The sequence below is a fragment of the Melospiza melodia genome, chromosome Z (assembly GCF_035770615.1).
Source record: "Melospiza melodia melodia isolate bMelMel2 chromosome Z, bMelMel2.pri, whole genome shotgun sequence".
In the NCBI taxonomy this organism is placed as follows: Eukaryota; Metazoa; Chordata; class Aves; order Passeriformes; family Passerellidae; genus Melospiza; species Melospiza melodia.
In genome coordinates, this window is record NC_086226.1 from 33707503 (window position 1) to 33728097 (window position 20595).

Genomic DNA, 20595 nt, shown 5'->3' on the forward strand with positions numbered 1-20595 from the left:
TAATTCTAGCCTTGATTCCAAGAACACCTTGCTAGGAAAAATTCTGTATAGCTCCTTGAAACTGTTCCACAGGCAAGGTTTTGGTTAAACAAACAAACCAGCCAAAAGAACCAACGTAATTTGTCGGGGGATCTTGCACAAGGTAATACTCCCATGAGAAATTGAATCCCTTGCCCAGGACAATCAGTGGCTGTTTTGAGTGCCTACAGGAGCCTCTCTTGCAAGGGTCTTTGTAATGGTGTCTTTGGCTGCATCAGAGAGATTCTGAACTCCTGTTCTGCTGAGTTTTTGCAGTCCTGCTGGTCCTACTTGCTCAGTACATACCACAATGCTTTGACAGTGATTATTTGAAACTGCACAAAGATTTTCTTAACTTCTTAATTATCTTCAAAAGACTCTTCTGTGTTACCATGTCTGCACCTGTGAGAACAGTGTCTTACCTATGTGCAGCTGCATCTGTTTTACAGAGAACTACCTGGAAGGAGCTCACATGTATGCCCCATTCTCTTCTTGGGAAGATGGATGTTTATTTGTACATTCAAGCATATAAAAAGCACCTATCATAGGTCTATACACAGAAGGAGCTCTTTGGGCTAATAATGTTCAAAATTCCCACCCCTACAGTTCCAGTAAAGAATATAGCATTAGTTTTATTGTGGAGGCAATTGGGTGCTCAGCCACTTTCTCTCAGGTCTAAAGCCTAGCCTAGCAGGTCCAGGCAATTAATGTCCAAATTGATGGAATACCCTCATAACCTGATATCCAACTATGTAACTGCTATGACTGCAATTTTCTTCTTATATGAAATCATATCTGAAATTCCATAGAAATCTCCAAAGTATTTTATTTGAATCAATTATTTTGTGCTTGACACTCTGTAAGCCTCCATTTAATCTGGAGAATACGTGCCTTATAAGTTTTTCATGATGTTCTCATGCAAAACATCCTCACCAAGATAGTGGGCCTGTTTTCTTGATTTTATCTCATTACAGTAGTTCTTGACATAGGCCTCCTCTCTGTGACTCTTTTCCTTTCATTTTCTGCTTTTCTCTCTCTAGATATCTTACCTAGATATCATATCTGCTATTTCATTATCATCCGATGAGCTCATTATTCTAACTTTATAGCTGTAAAAACTGTTTCCACTCCTAAATGTTCTTTAGATTCAGTGTTCTTCCTATCATCTCCCAAGCTTTGGTGCATCATTCCCCCATTGTTACTCAACCCTTCTGCCCTATGATTCTGCTTGTTCCTCTGTGGAACGGCTGCTTTCCTCCTCCTTCCTGTGGAGAAGACACTAGGAGCTGTGGAAGGTTCTTGACAGCTCAGATGGGCTGGGGCTGCATCTGAGTTTCAACACAGCATACTGAAATTGTGGACAATCTTCCTTTCTCCAAGCAGCTCCCAAATGATCTGAACAGCTTTCTCCAGCATGGAGCTCTGCAGGAGGGCCAAAACCACCAACAAGTGATGTTACACTGTCTTTTCTCATTTTCCTTCTAGTTTGGGACAAAGGAAATGTGCAAGCAAAGCTTAACTAAAGCAGCATCTTATAGATTAAAACTATATCCTTGTATCTAATTTTTGTTGGAAGTCTTTTATTATTTACAGTTTTCCTGCTTTGCAGTTGAAATATGGAATGGAAAAGTTTTTATGGCAATGTATTCTCATACAGGTGAGCTTACGCTTACCCTTCTTCCTGATACTAACAGAAGTCGTATGACCAATTAAATCCCTGTACAATATTGGTAGCTCTTGTTATCTAATCTCCCTATGAACACCAACTTTTGCCAGTGCTTAGCTCCTATACATTAAAACATTTTAGTGCTTTCCTGACACTTCGGTACAGCACCTTACATAAATTAAAAATACAAAAAAATCATTCAGAGCAGAGTTGAGTTTGTACATTGCTTATTACTTCTGGCTGGGTTATCATGTCAAGGTAAATATTGATTATCTGCAGTAACTCTAGGGTAGAGCTAAAATTGCAAAAGCTGCATAGACAACAGTTATAGGACTGAATGTGTAGATTACATTCTGTTTAGATGGCATACTGAAGACATTAATACTAATGTGACCCAAGTACTTGCATTTAAATTTCATGTGGCCTTTCAAAACAGAATAAAACAAAACATTCAAAAAATCAAACCAAACCACCAAACCCACAAAGATTTGTTTTCTGTCCTTCTGCCAGGAATTTCATGTAATTAAAATTTTCTGACAGGGATTTTTCTCATACTGAAAGACAGTGGTAATTGCACATTAATATTCAGATTTAATCAGGAGGAATCAAAATAGTTATGCAAAGGGTAAGCCAGACTGTGCAAAGGTTTCTGTAAAGCTACGAGTCAATCAGATGTTTTGTAAAGTGTTTTAATATTGAACCAACAGGTAGTGGAAAGATAGGAATGGAAGTAAGTTGTGAATTATCAGAGAATGGGTGAGAAATGTTCTAACTGGGGAAAAATGTGGGAAAAGTCTTAGAAAACAATAAATTAAGGAACACAAATGCTTTGCAAAGGAAACAAGCATGTGGGAAGACCCAGCTCTGGGAGAGAGCTTTCTAGGTTGCAGGCTGACTGCCAAGCTGCAAACCTGGCCTAGATGAATGAGACCCATGTGGGAGGTGAGATGTGGTACAATTGGAGGCAGAGAGGAGAACTTAGGAAACTGTCTCTGGAGGGCTTAGAACAGCTGTCCTCTGCTCTATAAAAACTTCCAGTGTCCCTTAAGGGCTAAGGATAGCTATGGTTTTTGCCTTTGGTCTATTCATTGGGGAATGAATAGAGAAAAAGTCCTTCTGTACAAATGAATTAAGATGTTTTCTTCCTTACGTGCATTTCTGTTGTTTGGTTGGGTTTTTTTTAATTAGTTCTCTTTGTGGAGTTGGGAATCCCTTTGGTCACATGGATTCACATCTCACTTTAGTAACTATCAAATTGCAAAAATCTTTTCTTGTCTTGCTTGGTTTTTTTACCTGTATTTTTGCAAGCATTATTTTTTATTTTGGCACCGCCTTAAATAACACAATGGAAATGGCTGTTTCCAACTGCATAATGCTTAGAGGAACGTAATAGTTAGAGATGGAGCAGCAGATTACTTGTTCCCAATGGCTGTACATACAGGGCTTTCCTAAAATAATTCTCTGAAAACAGGTATTAAGTTTTAGATTAAACTGTGTTAAAGTAGAATTTTTCTAAGGAAATATATTTGGTCCTGACTTCATCCAGCCTTGTATAAAGCCAGTAGCTCTAGTGTACTTACTCTGATTGTGTTACAATTTTACCTGCTCCTCTTCCATATGTGTGGTCTCATGAGTTTCCTTTCTGAGTGTCTCTTGCTCAAGAGAAGTTTGTATGTTTATTGGAGATACCGAAACATGCCTAGAACATAAACATGTTCTTTATTTTCTTAGGATTTGAATTTTTTGAAACAAGTGCCAAGGAAAACATTAATGTCAAGCAGACGTTTGAGCGACTTGTGGATATCATCTGTGACAAAATGTCAGAAAGTCTGGAGACGAATCCCACCATTGCTGCCAGCAACCAGAACACACAGCTAAAGGACACCCCTCCTTCCACAGCAGCCCAACTGCAGCTGCTAATGCAGCTATCAGCAAAGGCAGCTCCAGTGTGTTCTATTGCCAACAGAGTATTTATGAATGTCTATATGCCTTTATTTATACTGTCTTATTAATTATTTATTTGGAGAACAGTCTTGTTTTACATCAGCTGTTCTAATATGCATATGGGGATGGAGCAGTTTTTAGCCTAAAAGGATGATCCATATTTTAGAACCTGGCTTTTGCATGCAGAGTGTATATTAATTTCTCTTCTCTTTTTACTGTTTTGTGTCACACTTCAGCTGGTGCCATGTCCTCAGACCATGTTTGCCTATAATTGTCTCTCACTTCACTGGTTTCAAGTTATATAGTTGAATTTTTAGGGTAGTGGTCAGGGTGTTTTGACTTAGCTTCCTGATGCCACTTGTGTAATTTTCCTGACTGAAAATGAATTTAGAAGTATTCCTGTAGTGAGCAAATCCCTCATTCTGCCAGATCACTTGTACAAGGGACACTTCCTGAGCGCATTGCCTTGTAAAATCCACACTCACTATGTTACACATCCTGGCTGACTGAAAACTGCAGAAATCAGAAGAAAAGTTAGGTCCTGGGCCCAAAGCCATCAAAATTCTCAACTGTTCATCAACAATTTCCAACTGGATGTGCATATTTCAGTCCAGAGTCTCAGAGATATTAGGTACTTCGTCCTGTTTGGACAGCTAGTGTATTTGCTTTTACATAGGAGCTGCATGTCTAGCTAATAATTTTCTGAAACTAGAATTAATTTCTCATTCCATCATTTTGGAGATCCCAGTCTTACCTACCCCTGTCGTAGAAGGCTATTTTTGCTCTTTCCATGTCTGCCTGCATAAGACATTAACCACACAGTCCTATATTATGTCAGACAGAGCCAAATCCATTGTGTTTTGTTGTTCATAGCCAAAAGCTGCCTTGTCACATTTCTGTCAAACCTGCATGCTTCAGTTTTCAGAAATTTCATCTCCCATTCAGTCACTGAGATAGCTACCACCACAGTGGCTATAAATGTCTGTATTTTACTCAGACCTATTGCAGAAATGCTGATGGTGTCAGTGAACTGAAGTTTGACCTGATTTTTCTCCATTTATTTTGGCAAGAGAATTAGGATTTTTTAAAACTTTAGGAATGATAAAAAATTGTCAACATTTCTAATCTTAGACTGAATACATTGAAAAGATCAGCAAAAAACTGTGAAGATAGCAGAATAAAGTACACAAACTCTTTTATGGTCAAGTGTTAAAATAGTTTATATTTATACAGTTTTTACTCCTCTAGTAATTGGTGGAAGTTTCTTACATCTGTGTCCTGAAGTACTTTGTAAACTACTTTACTTGCATCATAGTGACCTTTTGTAACTAAGCAGCATAACTGAAGAAGCCCTGATTATTTTATTTTTCCAATTAGACAGAATTTAATATAGGGCTGACATTTTTTAAATTGTCAGCAATGGGAAAAATCTGAAAAATAAAATAAAAGGAAGTAACACATAGTACACTGAATGACTCACAACTGCAAAGAAATCCTTCTTTACAGTTTATGTTTTTTGAAGGTAACTTATGTAACTCCTGATACATAACACACTAAGATAGATAGACACTAAGAGAAAAGGGCCACTTAAAAAAAATTTATTAAATAATCTAAATGCACTTTGACACAATAAAAGTTACTTCCAAACAAGTCATATAGACATATGTAAAAAGGATATGCCAGGAGGGTTCGTACCTGGGCTGCCTAACTTAAATTTATCAATGCTGTCTTCAGTCTGGGTTTTTAAACCATGTCCGTCCTGTTAACTAGTTTATTTAAGCAGTTTTCCCCCTAGTAGACATGAAGACTGATTTACCTCCATGAAGAGAAAGCACCCTTCTTTTCAGAGTGGAGGACCAGCCAGGTGGAAGAGGGTACATGCTGTCCAAACAATGATCATTTCTCTCTCTAGGGCGCTTTTTCCCCCCTCCCCCATTTAAGACAGCGTGTTGCTAAGTGTGCTGAGAGAGTTTCCCTCGTACATTTTCACACCCTAGGTGCCAGCTGATTGGAAAAAACACAAGCAGTACAAAGTCGAGCAAGCTTCATTTGACATGGCTGCTGGGCAGTTTTCCATGTGTTTCTTGCTATGTTAGTGACTCCTGGCCAAGAAGAAGAAGCAGGAAAGCCTTGAGACAGAATTCAGCTTCAGCTCTCAAGTTCTTTAGATGAGGTTGTATTATTAGTCTGAACCATCTCAGGCAAGGAGGAGAGAGACATAATCAGGATTTTGGGTATATCCTGAATCATGCAGCTTGGCAAGAAGTGCAAGTATTCTTCTAGCTTTGCTCTGAGATGTTTGATGTAAAATTGTCATTTCCTGTGCACAGTGCAAGCAGGAAAAAAGACTTCAAGGTGTCCCTTGCTGCAGTCACACTTTGCTTGTATCCATTGTAATGAATTTAGGCCCTCCCTGCCTGGCTATGACCATTTAGAATTGGTGGTAGAAATACATTATTAGCATATATCTTTTCAAAATAATTGAGAGATAGATTAAAAGTTGTATACGTTAATTGTTAATTGCTTTTCATTTTGCATCAGGAGTCTGGGCAGAAGAGTAACAGCAAAATCTAAAGAGAACCTCTGCTTCAAGTTTCTGAGGCAGCTAACCTGCTAGGCCACCACACATATTTGGCCTTCTGCATGAGATGGGGTGGCTGGGGGAAGCAGCTGTCAGAGTAGTGTTGTTCCTTAGAGTGCTTAAATATGTTAAAAGGAAAAAGCTTATCTGAAACACAGCAGCAGAGAATGAGTCTGTACCTAAAACCTCTTCAAAACTTTGTGCTAACACTCAGACATTGTCATGGCATTCAGGTTGATTAATTTTTAAAATGTTCAAATAAAATACTTGGAGTTTTTCAAGATGAGACTAAAACCCTGGGAAAACCACTCAGCCCTCTCAGTTGACACCGTTTTGAGTAGAAGTTTGGAAAGGATGGCCTGTTGTGGTCCCATCAAACCAAATTTATCCTATCATGGCTTTCTCTGAAATTGAAAATGTGTGGAAGTTCAAGCAGGCTTTTTCTTTCCAAACTGGGTTACCTGCTGTGGGAAAAAGTAGGCTTTGATTTTCCATCACAGGTTGGCTTTTGCAGTCATATGCTTCACAGCAATATTGAGTTTTCTGCTATACATTTGGTCACATTTAGATCATGAGCATCATGATCTCAATGCCTCTCTCAACTACAACTTATCTTTTGTAGAGAAACAGTAAAGACAGAAAAGCTTTTGAGAAGTAACTTACCATGCCTTCCTCAAATATTCCAAGAATTCTGAGGGGACTAGGAGTGTTAGAATTTTCATTCTATGTAAAATTATTCCTTGGCCTCCTATGGGATAGAATATCCAACAGCAGCCTATGTCAATCTGGTTCAGTTCCTCTTGACTTACAGGAGAGAACTGCAATTTTCTTAAATCCAGGTAGGCTGAACGTTTTTTAAGAACCTGTTGCAACTTGATCAAGGGCCTAATTTTAAACTATCAATGCCTTGTTCTTCACATATATGAAGTACCAGGCTACAAAGCACTATATTTTGTGATGGAAGAGGGGAGAGCTCAGATGGAAACTGGGATAGCAGAAACAAAACTACTTTCAGCCTCATCACAAGTGAAAAAGTGAAAAAGTTCTTGCACACCTTGCATTGATTTGTTGTACTTTCAACATAGAAATAAAACTGAATGTTACAGCAAATCATTGGTCCAGCCATAGATACCCCCTTCAGCAGAGATTTATCCAGTTGGTGAGATGCAGCAGTTAATACACAGAGTATTTTTATTCTGAGAGATGAGATGCCTTTGGGCAGAGAATCCTGAGCTACATAGTGCCAGCTGAAGCTGAACTAATACTACACAATCCTTTTTCTGAGTTATGATCTAGACTAAAGCTTACAGCAGCAGGCTAATCCTGTGCATGGGCCATGCACCAGCCTTATCATGCTCTGACAATGTGCTGCTTTCTGCACCTTCAAGCTACTGGTCAGAAAATCCCTTGGGAGCACCCGGGAACATGGGGATTGTGTGGTTCCTGAGGTGCCTCGGGCAGCAGCCTGCCGAACAGCCAGCCAGCCCTGCTGGGCTGAACATTCAGATGCATGTTTTTGATTCTTTTAGGAGTCCATGTTCACAAGTTACAAGTGCAACTGACTTAATACTGTGTCTGTTATTTTTGGTGGTGGTGGTTAGTTTATTTAGACTTGTTCGTTTGGTGTTTTAAATAAATGTGAACTAGCCTAATTTTCTGCCAGAAAATACTCTTTCTCTCTGAACAGCTGTGTAAGTGACTCTAAGCTGGAATTGTTTATTCCTTTGTGCTTATACTTAATGCAACACCTAGAGAAATTACCTGAGCAACGACATCTGTGTGGCCTTTTTCAGAGCACCAGTTTGAAAGATTAAATTTTCTCCCCAGTCTGCTCAGCTCAGCATTACCACCTGCATCTTTATTTTGGAAATGAAGTGTTATTTCAGGATGCACAAAATTTGCTGGAGTTTGATCCTAACTTTGAGAATGCATTAAATTTGCCATTTTGGGGAGGGAAAAAAAGTAGCAAAAATTCTAAATTTGGTGGTTATGCATTTGTTTCTTTGGAGCAGACAAATGATGTTGGAATTGCATTCCAAGAGAAACCCCCTTACAAACTCCACCCCTCCCAGGCTACTATTTTCTATATTTCTTTTTTAGAAAAGTAAGTTTTATTTTTTACATTTTTACAGTCATCAACTAAATTTCAGTTCTGATAACAACCTGATTCCTCCTTGGCCTGTTTCATATAGACTCACGATGTATAAGCCTAGTTCTTTAGCATGACAGATTTAGCAATGTGGGACCATGAGTTTGAAGCCTCATAGATACATGCTCAGGGGGTTTAGCAACATATCTTCACTTATACCAACAGGGGAATAAGTTCTGTCAATTTGCACCATTGATCCATACATTCTGACTCCAGATTCTCCAAGATTGATCACTTTTCCAGTCTCATTTAAAAAGGCAACATATTTCAATTATTCAAATTAACTCTACCAGTTTTATTTAGAGGTAAATGTAGTTCACCTTTGCAAATTAAGCTTTTTTTTTTTCCTTTTGCTTATCCATGGGTGTTCAGTGAAGCAGAATTTGTGACTACACACATATCACATGCACATATAGTAGTACATCTTTGATACTCATTCATTTCCCACTGTTACTTGTTTATATTCAGTGCCACTTTTCCCAAATTTATCCTTAAATTGTCATTACTGCTGGAAATCAAATGTGTTACATTTGAAGACCAGAAGTTCATTAACCATGGTTCCAGCAGAGGCAGATGGCTTGTCATTTGTACAATAAGGTACTTGGTATCTGATCAGGGGGGAAGCAAAAGTCCTCATTTCCCATAATTTCACATTCACCTATAACACACAAAAGTGAAGGTTAGATAGACATTCTTTACCACTTCTGGTGATAAATCTCCTCAAGTAATTCTGACATGTACCTGCAACTAGTGATATATGAAATGTTTGTGCTGTAACTTTTGTTTGGTATTTTGTCAGTAATGTCAGATGTGTTGTGACTTGTTTGGACTGTCACAATGTGTAACTTAAATACTAGCATTCGTGTATTTCAAATGTCTTACATGTTGCATGAAAAAAATGTTATAAAAATAGATATTTTTTTCTATTTTTGAATACCTCAAAACTGAGGAATCATGGGCCAATAAGTGCAATATTTACTTATTTACTCAGTGTATATAAACTTGTGTGAAAGGGAGAAGCATCATGTATGTGTGATAAGCTGTTGATGATGCCTGTGTGGCTTAAGATTTCTAGTAAATGTACACGTCTTGTAGAAATATTATATAGTAAACACTTTACCAGTGTAGTGTAAGAATATTCTTAAGTAACTTAAGCTATTTTTAATATATGAGACTATGGTTAAAGATATTTGTATGTTTACTGCAAGTGCATGTCAATTTTACTTTTAGAGTTCTGAGTGTCCTTTTTTGAGAATTGTCATGTTACACCAACACTAGTGGGACAGGCCTTCTGTCAGAAAATGCTTTAAACCATTTATAAACTCTCTGCCTATGTTTTTTAAAGCATGTTCTCTAGAAGCATTAAAAGAACGCCTTAGAGCTCAGCATTTATGGTGAGCTAATTATTTTTTCTTAAAGAGTCAATTACATGCTCTGTCTGCCTGCATTGCATAATATCATGTGGACATGTTTTCTTTAATCTGATACAGTTAATTCATAATACTTACCTGAAATAATAAATAGGGGTACCCGATATTCTTGCAGATGACTTGTCAGACTTTGGTTGGTGCCCCAGTTTAACATATTTGCAAACAGCTTCAAGGTCACAGTCAGCAGCACAGCAAAGTGGAAGGTGACCTTAATTGGTCAGTTTTGACAATTAAGTTTCTTAACTTCTCTAGATACTAAAGGTGGAAGATACCTCCTTAAAGATACTGACCCACATTCTTCACTCCATTTTTACATGGCCTTCGAAGTTCAGCATTTCCAGTATTAGGAATAAATCCAAGGTACAAATGGAAACAAAATGCAGGTCAGAATCTGACCATGAAATTAAAAGAAGACATCCAATAATTTATTCCTACTCACTTACATAATTCTAGTGGTTTTCTAAGAACATGAGCAAGGCCATCAGTACTCCGCAGCACCCTTGGGTACATTTGGGCCCTTAAACCTGGAATCACTGATCTGCCACGGGTCCCCAGCTGTGCCCATAGAGCCTGCAGAAAAGCTCATTCTGTTAATTTTTGCTAAATCTCCAGCTTCAAAGGCATGTGTCATCTGCATTGGGAATTTACTAAACAGAGACAGGCCACTGAGTCTGGGCCATGGAGAAGAATTGGGGAATTGGTTTTGCCAGACAATTTTCCTTAAAAAAACCCATATATTCACTAGTACTATGCTAACAGGTACACAAGTAGATTTTTAATTTTATCTGATGCATTTTTGTGAGAATACATGAGGTTTAATAAATTATGGGGGTTTGTTCCTTTGTTTTGATTTTTTCTTTTTAATTTGCTTGATCTGGAAAAGATTGAAATTCTAAGGCCTACAGGAAACCGATATCAAGGGTTTCCTTTCTGATGTCATTCAAATACATTCTCTGAGACAGCAAAGTAGCCACATTGCATTAAGTAGCACATGACAGTACTTGCAATGACCCGAAAAGTCCTTAAAAAAAAATTTTTTACCTAATGCCATTAAAATTTCTGCAAAATTATATACACCAGAGTGAAATGAAAATGTATGTAGATAGAAATTTGGGATTGCTTAGTGTAAAAAGGAAATTCTTGGCAGCATTGTTGCTGAGCAACAAAGTAAGAGTCAGAATATCAGGTACAACTAAAATGGAAATGTACAGCCTGCTACAGGAGTCCCTAAACCTTTAATTGTTACATGACCTGACAGCTCAAGGGCTGGCAGGTAATTTCACCTAACTTTTTTAAAATTACTCACAGGCATGTGATTACATGCATGAAAATAAATGCTTTCCTTGATAACATGTAGCTGTTCTGGTTCTCTCAAACCAACTTGTTTGTTGAACTGTTCTTGAAGAAAAATTGCTGTGTTTAGGATACCTTTGTGAGGGGGTGAGACCCAATCTGTGCCTTCTCCCCCGACTCTTACTGCAATATAGCTACTGTGGTTTTAAAAAATATGCTAGCTAAAATGCTGCTGGGTGATAAATTTTGTGAATCTTCTCCATAAATCCATGGGAGCTCTTGTCTGAAGGTTCAGTGCAAGTTTTATCCACATGGAGAGTTTTAATTCTGTGCTGACGTAGCAACCATGTGTATTCCATTGGATATTCTTTTTGTATGTGACTTCTGTATGCCAAGTGGATTTTCTTTGTTTATTTTTTTTTTTTTTGCTGAAAGTTTTTTTTTCCTTTTGCAATTACAATAAATATTCAAGAGACTATATTCATGAATATCTCAGTTGTGGTGATATGGTCTTACACCCCCCTCCCCCCTTCATTTATTTCCTTTAACTTACTAAAACTGGAATAGAATAGCTTCATTTTTGACTAAATGATTGACAAAGATACCACCACATCTGCAATAATTCATTTCACTAATATCCTCTCAGTAGAACTGGTGACTGTAGCTCTTTATGAATTCTACAGAACTCACTGGGGACTTTGCCCTAATAGTCTGAAGGAGAAAGATTTGTTTGGCATTTCCCTAACAAAAGCACACTGCCTCTAAGCTGCCCTTTAAAATAGGGCAAAGTTTTTTCTTTTGATTTTTCATTGTCTAAACTGCTTAAGAGTATATGTGCTTTTTGGACACAGTTATTACTTGATCATGTAATCTTAGTTCCAGTGCATCATCTCAGTTGTGGTGGGTGGTTATTTCACACAAATTATGATGCATCACTGCTCAGTTTTTGCTTTTTCCGACATTTACACACACACTTGTGCTAGCTTGAACCGTGCTCTGACTCCTGAATTTATTTTCTCTCCACATAAATCCTAATCTTCGTTCAATCTGTTGATCAGGTTGTGCCATCCCCTTTCCCCCCAGTTCCTGTGAGCAGGTGTCTATCTATAAACTCCTTTAGCACACATCCCTTCTCACTGTTCTACCATGTTCCAGCCAAGTCCCCCTATTTTTTCCAGTATATTTACATCCCATCTGCAAAGTATCTCGTGATAATTGCTTGATTTTCTCACAACACTGAGTGCTTCCTTGCTTGCTGTTTGTGATTCTATATCTCTAGACAGGTTTTTGCTGAAGGGTCTATTTGTGCAGCTCACTGCCCTCACACGTAGAGCACCTCTTTGCAGCATGTCATCAAATCACGTCTGAGAATGAAACTCCATCATTCCTTCCAGATTTTGTCAAATGTCGTGTCTTTTCCATCTGCCTCCCTCATTCCATTGCTCTCTGAGATTTGCCCTAATGTACTTGTTCTGTGTATTAGGGAGAGTGGAAGACCAGAAAATGAGGTGTAAGAGGAAATGAGGTGTAAGAGGGGAAGGATAGCAGGGAAAAAACAGATGATTTCTGATGGATGCCTTGGAATGAGAGAATTTTTGAACTGATTTTTTTTTAAACATGTTGAAACTTTTAAAGAACTAGACTAGGGAAAATCACAGATGGGTAGATGAGAACAGGGATCTACCAGGATGAAACTTCTCTCAGCAATAGGTATTTCTTGCTCATTTTCTATCCTATTTTCAGTCAGAAGGCTGAAGACAAAATGTTTCCAATCACCAAAAAAAGAAAAAAAAATAAAAGGTCAAACAGGCAGAATATCCCAGTGAAGTTGGAGTGGGTGACTTAGCAAAAACAAAACTGAGAAAAATAAACTCTGGTTTACACCCAAGTGAGGGGACTCACCAAGTTAATGGAAAACTGAAGGTTAGTTGCTTTTTGTATAGATCTGTGCAACTCTTGAGCTGCAAAGTGAACAACAGAAGGGCCTTCAAAAATCTGAAGTGTTCTCCTACACCTGTGTACCTATAGGCACTAATGCAAGATCCTGAAGAAATTAACTGTAGGACAGAAGAGTTACAGCTTAACTGTCTCATGTAAGAAAGGGATGTGCTTTAAACCGTGGTGAGCACAGGTCATCAGCAGCAGGCACAGGCTGTAGGAAGCCGGTGTGAGATCCTGTTCCCTATGATATTCCAGCCAGAGGGTCCTCCACTGGGCCTGGTCCCAATGCTCCTCTGGGGTTGAAGAAGCTGGAGGTGCTGAAGGAGTGGCAGGATGAAAAGACACTCCAGCCCTGGTAAGCCTAAGAGTGAACCCAGGCAGCTCTGCAACCCACTGCAGTGCAATGGAGAATGAGACCAGAGACCATTCCACCTGCGGAAAAACTGTGCGGAAGGTCCAAAGCCCACCCAAACTCCAGGATGTTAGGAAGATAAAAAATATCGCCTTTGAGAGTTAGAAACTTGGCATTACACCCTTCACTTCCCAACAGCTGCCCCAAGGAGGCTATCTGGGGCCACCACAAGCAGCATCATGGTTTCCTGAGGAGATACAGCCTTTTCTCCATCTTCAGGCACATGCAAAGAGTGACGTTGGACTGCCATATTATCACCCCTATTGAGGCAGTGTAGCTAACCCAAAACAACTGTGCCAGGTGCAGACAATCAGCACGCTCACAGCAGAGCAGCCTCGCTCTGGGGCCCCTACAGGGTGTTGTGAGGCCCCAGGAAGTGCATACTCTCTTGTTTCAAATCAATGCCTGTGGTTAGCTGTAGAACATCTGGGGATGTCACACACAATAACTGCATCAAACCAGACTAGAGATTTTAAAGTTTAGGTAGGGTACTAGGAATAAAAAGCTCTGCCCTGCTTTTCTTTCAAAAAGATTTGCCCTAGGAGATATATCTTCATTTTTACTGTTTTCTTTAATATTTTTCCAAGCAGGAGAAGGCTTAGCCCCTGGCCCCAGCCCCTGTGCAGGCCAGCAGCACAGTGCACAGAGCCCAGCCAGCCCTGCCCTGCAGCCATCAGCTCAGGCAGCATCTGCTCAGTGTCTCGGGGGAACCTGCCTTTGGGCCATGTCTTTTATTTCTGTTGGGGAACAACACCATAAATTGTGTGGAAAATAAAGCCCACTTCAAATTGAAGTTTCTCTCTTCAGTAATTAACAACAGGGAGAAGAGTTTTCTGGCACCTTTGCTGCATGAGGACACATAAACATCCACATGCCACCCGGCATAGCAGAAAAACACCAAGGTTTTACTCTGTAGCTGTCAACATGGAGCAAATCTTGCTTTGAGGCTATGCAGGATAAAAATACCCTCACTAACATTGCAGACAAGCTGGTTAAATAGCTTCCTTTCACCTTGCAGGGAGTGGGGACCATCCACCAGGTTGGAGGAACTTGGTGCTCATATCAAGTCTACAGGAGGTTATTCAACCTTGAGCACACACGGGATTTTAGATAAGGCCATTCATTCATCCTTTGGTCAATAGTCTGGCTGCTTTCTGCCTCTATTGTATGAGTGCTTTCTGTACCATGGTATTAGGGGACGTAAGTATCTGGTCCTGGGATGAACATTTCTATCTGGAAATTGTCTAATTCCTCTTCTGCATGTGACTTCCAGTTTTCTTCTACTAATTATTTTCCTGACATGTAATAATAGGGATTCTCAAATCATTAGAGGGGGGATTTCTTCCTATTTCTTTAGCAGATAATATTTTCATTATTACATTTCAGAGAAAGCCAGAAGGACAATGTATTAGTCTGCTAAGCCTTCTCTCTTGCCTTACCATCTTGTCTAAAGAAAATCCATGTCTGCACAGTCCCATAATGCACAAGCCACTAACTCAGAGTGGCAGGTACCTGGCAAGTGCTAACCAAGAAAAAGGGAGAAATCACAGAACTACATTTTGGAGATGTGCTGGCAACAAGCATCCCTCCTGCACTGGGCTCATTGGTGGGTTGGGTAAGAAGCCTTAGTGTCTCAGTGCTAAGAAAGCAGACTCCTGGTCCTCCATTCACCACTTATATTCCAAAGAGAAACTGACCTTTTTGTGCTGGGATTCTGGGATGTGAGTCTTTTCTCTTTTTTTCTTTTTTTTTTTTTTTTTTTTTTTTTTTTTTTTAAATGAACAAAAGAACAATTCATTGTGCCAGGAGAGCTGTGGATAAATGCTGCACTCAAACAATGTGCATACGTGAATGATGACCATGACAGAAAAACCACAGAGAAAAGGAGCTGGGCCTGGATGTTTTTGGTGACCACAGATACCCTGCAAAGCTACTTCCAAATATGAGCAATGGAAACTATGATTTTGTGGACAGACACATTTCTGGCTGACTATTTGCCTTCAGCCACCCTTCATGATCCAGACATGAGATTTCTGAGTACTGCATTTTCTCAAAGGTGCTGCTTCAATGCAGCAGTGGGCAATCACACAGCTAATGGTCATATAGCACTAAAAGCAGGAATAGAAATGCAGTTAGTAAATCCACAATGACCTAGTCCTTTTGTCCATTTTAGTGGTCCAAGGATTTTTGGATACTCAGAGCCCTGACACAGAACTTCATAAATTTTGCTGTGGGTCCTACGCCCCTGGCTATGCATAGCTAGGTACAGAGATCCCAGGGGATCTGGAGCCTCACTCTGCAATGATCCAGTCCAGTGGTCCACTGCTGTGATCCATGGCCAGTTTTCAACTTAGCTGTGTTATTTCAGCACTACTTTGAACTGCCTGGTAATGACACACTCTTTAAAAAGAAAATTTTAAAAAATCTTGCTTTCCTTCCCTCTTTTTCCTTTTCTTTGCATTGAAATGAAAATCAGATGCCAGAAATATCTTTTAACTCAACATCTTTTCTGATCTCACAGCAAGAACCTTCCTTTGTGTTATTCCAACACCCTGTTATAGATGCTACCATCTCAAATTTCCCCCAACTGCCTTCCAGTTCCCTTTCCCTCTGCCCTTGGGAAGGAGAGGTGGGTGCCTCTCTGTGCAGCTCATGATTGCATTCCACAGCCCTCTAATGTGTGTGTGCTGCCACCAGACCGTGCTGTACAGTGCAGCTGCTCCCCACCACCTGGCAGGGACCTGTGCTGTCCCTGTCACCTGCTACACAGCAGAGCATTTGGCCTCGGGAGCAATCTTTTGTCATTTCAGCTTTCAAGGGAAGTTATTTCAGTTTTTAAGCCACTTACTCAACCCCAGGCTGCTGCTCATTCTGGTAAACAGATTGAGCTACCTACCCCATCTTGTGAATCCACTTTTACCACTTCCTTTATCTCTGCAATTCCTTTAGAACTAAGCCTGACTGCATTTTCTGGCTGTACATTACCCTATCCATTCCCTGCAAGACACAGGGCAAGCAGGCAGGCAGCACAGCCTGTAGGTGTAAGAGGGGCTGGTCCCTAAGAGCTGCTCTCCCAACCAGGACAAGAGCTAAAGCGAGGGCTCAGGGAGCCTGCAATGCACACGGCTGCACTGTGCAGTCACTCTGTCTTCCTGAGCCCTGGTTGACAGCAGCTGGACATGAGCCAGGCTGTGCCCAGGGGGCCAAGAAGGCCAATGGCATCCTGGCCTGGATCAGCAATGCTGTGGCCAGCAGGGCCAGGGCAGGGATTGTCCCCCTGTGCTGGGCCCTGCTGAGGCCACACCTCCAGTGCTGTGTCCAGGGCTGGGCCCTCACTGCAGGAAAGGCCCTGAGGGGCTGGAGAGAGCCCAGAGAAGGGCAATGGAGCTGGGGCAGGCTCTGGGGCACAAGTGCTGTGAGGAGCAGCTGAGGGAGCTGGGGGTGTTTGTCCTGGAGAAAAGGAGGTGACCCAATGCCCTTTATAAGTACATGAAAGGAGGTTTTAGCAAGTTGGGGGGGTCAATCTCTTCTCCCAAGTAACATGCAACAAGACAAGAGGAAATGGCCTCAGGTTGAGATGAGGAGGTTTAGATTGAGGAGGAGGAAAGATTTCTTCACTGAAAGGGTGGTTAGACATTGGAGCAGCCTGCTCAGGGAAGTGGAAGCACCAACCCTGGAAGTCTACAAAATGCACGTAGATATGGCACTTGAGGACATGGTTTAGTGATGGACTTGGCAGTGCTGGGTTAAGGATTTGACTTGATCTGAAGCATCTCAGCCTAACTGATGCTGTCTATGACGGTATTCTGATTCCTGTGCCTTACTCCATCCCAGCCGTGTGCTGGAGGACAGGCTGTACAGACGAGTATCACCTTATCCTCGGGACAGCGCAGCTTTGAAATCAAAAGGAGTCATACCTGATAGATGCACACTTTGCCCAAACCCTGCCCGGCGGTTCCCGTTCCGAGCACAGCAGGGCGGGATAACTCCCGCCTGGAGCTGCCGGGGCTGCACGGGCGGCAGGGACGGCAGAGGGAGCGCCGGAGCCGCGCAGCGCATCCCAGCACGTCCCAGCGCATCCCAGTGCATCTCAGCACATCCCAGCGCATCCCAGCGCATCCCAGCGCATCCCAGCACATCCCAGCGCAGCTCATGTCCCGGCAGCTGGGGCTGCCGTGCCCCTTCCACACTTTGCAAACCTCTCCGCAGGTCGCTCCCTCCCTGCAGCTTGCCTTTACAGGCGTGCCTGGATTTCCCCGTTTCCCTGCTCAGAAAGAGAGGGAGGAGGGCTGCGTTACCGACGCCAGAAATGAGCGGCCTCGCTTGGCCACGATGTGGCGACAGGGCTTTTTTCTTAGCTTGTTCCCGTCTGATGGATCCCTGACAGATATCCTCATCGGCTTCTTTTAACCCTTGCGGATCCAATCGTGGGAAAGATTTCTGCTCCACTGCAGCCCTTTTCTTTTTTTTTCCCATACGTTCCCCATCCTGCTCCTCCCGCAGTACACATTTTGGTGGCAGCTGCTAACACTCTTCAACTCTGCATTTAATTAAGGACTCCAATATTGTCATTCTTGTAATTTCCCAAACCATGAGTCTGACTCCGGGAAAGCTGTGAAATAGGCGCCTAAAAACCAATAATATACTGGCTTCATCCCTTCTATTGTCTGGTACACAGGGCATCTTGTAAGCATTCCAAGTGTGTCTGAGATGTGTGCTAGTGAGTGTGCTTAGGTGAAGGACAGAAAGGGCAAAAAGGAGAAATGCTTCATGCTGTCAGCTCTCAAGAGAAAAGTAAAAAGAGCCTCTAAAAAAAATTTATCAAAGATGGTCTCCTTGTATCCCTTGTGGGCACCCTGGTCTGCAGTTCCCATTGCAGCTCAGCACCCATTGCAGCTCAGCACCACAGCGCTGCATCTGTTTGTGACACCTCCCACATTGCCAGCCTTTCTGCAAGCATCCAGGGCTAGAAACTCGTGGAGAATTAGTGCCAAAAGACTTTAATAGTTTCCTACCAACTCTGAGGCAAGAAATTATGGTTCTATGGCCAGAAACAACTCAGCATTGACAAGTCTGGAGGCTTACTCAAAATTCTGCATTTTTTTTCAGGCAAAAGGTTAGTTGTGCATTTGCCTACAGATTTGTTCACAGGGCCACCCTGACAGGCTTTCCTGTTCAGGTCCAGCAGTTCAGCCAGAAGCAGGAGCTGCTGCTGCCCAGGACACACAGCCTGCTGTGGCCGGGGCAGGGGGCTTGAAGGCACAGAGAGCTTCTCACCCACAGCAGCTACAGAGAGGGCAAAACACACAGCTTTAACGTGGGCCCCATAATCACGTTGTACTGCTTGTGTGAGCAGATGTTTCATGTCTCTCTCAACATTTTTTGTCCCCACCTTCCGATCCTAGGATAATAGGAGGGCAGAGCCGGTTCCAGTCGTGCAACAGGAAACATCTTTTGCCCCTTCCTTGCAAGTTAATGCATCTCATTTTCTAGTGGTAAAAGTATCCTGACATAACATGGGAAGAGGATTCACCAAGATAGCAAAGCAAGGAAATTCTTCTCAGTGTATAAGTTTAGGACACTATGAACTACCTTGGTTTGCCGTATGGCAGGCATGAGGCATAGGAGGCTACAGTTAATTAAAATCATGCTAGTTCACATGATGTTATTGCAGTTAATACTTTCTGGAGTTTCTTTTAAAACCATAGTTCTAACACTAGCTCCTCAGTAAGATGCTCAAAAAATGTTGATATTTTTCCAAACATTGATTATGCAGATAGAGATTCCCAAACCTCAGTTTTAAAAACTAGCACACAAACCCACTAGTGAAAGAGCAGGAACTTCAAATGTGTTTCTTATTAACTCATTTCCCAGGAGGAGTGGGCCTGCTCCTGACTGTGCTCCTCTACCTGGGCAGAAAACTACTTGGGGATGGGGAGACATCAGGGACAGGCTGTCCCTACTCTTCATTGAGGACACGCTGTGGACATCCCAGGCCTCCTCATCCTTTCATCAACCCAGATATGGGGCCACCAGATTTGGAGGCCTGGGACAGGCATTTACATTAAATAGAGGTTTATAACTTTGAAAGAGAGAAGAACTGGCTGCAAATTCTCAGCTTATCACCTTCTAAAACAGCAGGGGCTCCTGCCCCATTCCTGCATGGGAGAAGTGACTGATTCTCTGCTCTCATCCCCCACACCTCAAATGTGCTCCCAAGCAGCTAGAAAGCAAGATGCTCAGTTCAGGCAGATGATGCCCAATTATCCTGCCCTCACCAGTGAGCCACACAGGTTCCCCAGCCCCAGCTTCATAGTGTCAGCAGGAAAGGTAGCTAAGAACACAGAGATTCCCTTCGTGCTGCGCCCTCTCAACCTCTCTTGTGTACAATGCAGCAATATCTCTTAAGAGAGCCACAAGCAAAGCATGAATCCCAGTGTTGCCTTCCAGAGTCATCACCGCTGGAAAGGATGCCAATCTGATTTCTGAGGTTTTTAGGGAAGGAATATGTGTTCTTGCCCTTTGTGACTAACTGGAAGAGAGGATGGCTGAGGGAAAGGGCACTGCCAATGCTGCTGCCCAAAAATTTGCACATGGAGTGGGGATGGAGGTCAGAATTTATGTTCCATTCAATACCTTCTAAAGCCATGTGTTTCTCCCTCCCAATCTTCCCCTTCACTTTTCATTTAAAGATGCGACTCCTTCTATAATCCTTTTTTTCCTAAGGGAGACATTCTGGCACAGTACTCAGCCCTCAGACAGCTTTGCTGTGCGGGGCCTGTGTTCTCAGATCACAGTATTCTGCCTTAATATGCCTGCAGAAAGCAATTAGGAGAAATACTTCAGCTCTAATTTATATAGCAATGTCAGTAATCATTGCTCACAAGAGCATGAAGCACTAAAAACAGGAAGATAAAACCCCAGAAATGGAGATAGAGCAACTCATTTGAGGCATGAGTTGGGTCTGCAGTGGCTTTTCATCTGGAGGGCTGCTGTGACCTGCCAAGGGACTTTCCATGCCCACGTTCACTCTCTTATGCCCCTGCCTTGTCTTGGCTGCCATTTGCTTGCTCTACTGGCCAAGGCTTTGTCTCTGAATTGTGTCTGAGGGAGAGAGAGTGTTATAAACATCATGCTTTCCCAGCAGGCCAAGAGCAGCCT

At 41.7% G+C, this 20595-nt stretch overlaps 1 protein-coding gene across 1 annotated transcript in view; it reads left to right on the forward strand.

Moving 5' to 3' along the window:
• The window catches only part of RAB3C (RAB3C, member RAS oncogene family), a 115478-nt gene extending 103917 nt beyond the window's left edge, over positions 1–11561 (forward strand). The window contains 2 exon segments of the mRNA XM_063181490.1: positions 3416–3576; positions 3578–11561. Coding sequence (XP_063037560.1) covers positions 3416–3576; positions 3578–3604 — 188 coding nt within the window. The 3' untranslated portion in view covers positions 3605–11561.
• Positions 11562–20595: the final 9034 nt, after the last annotated feature.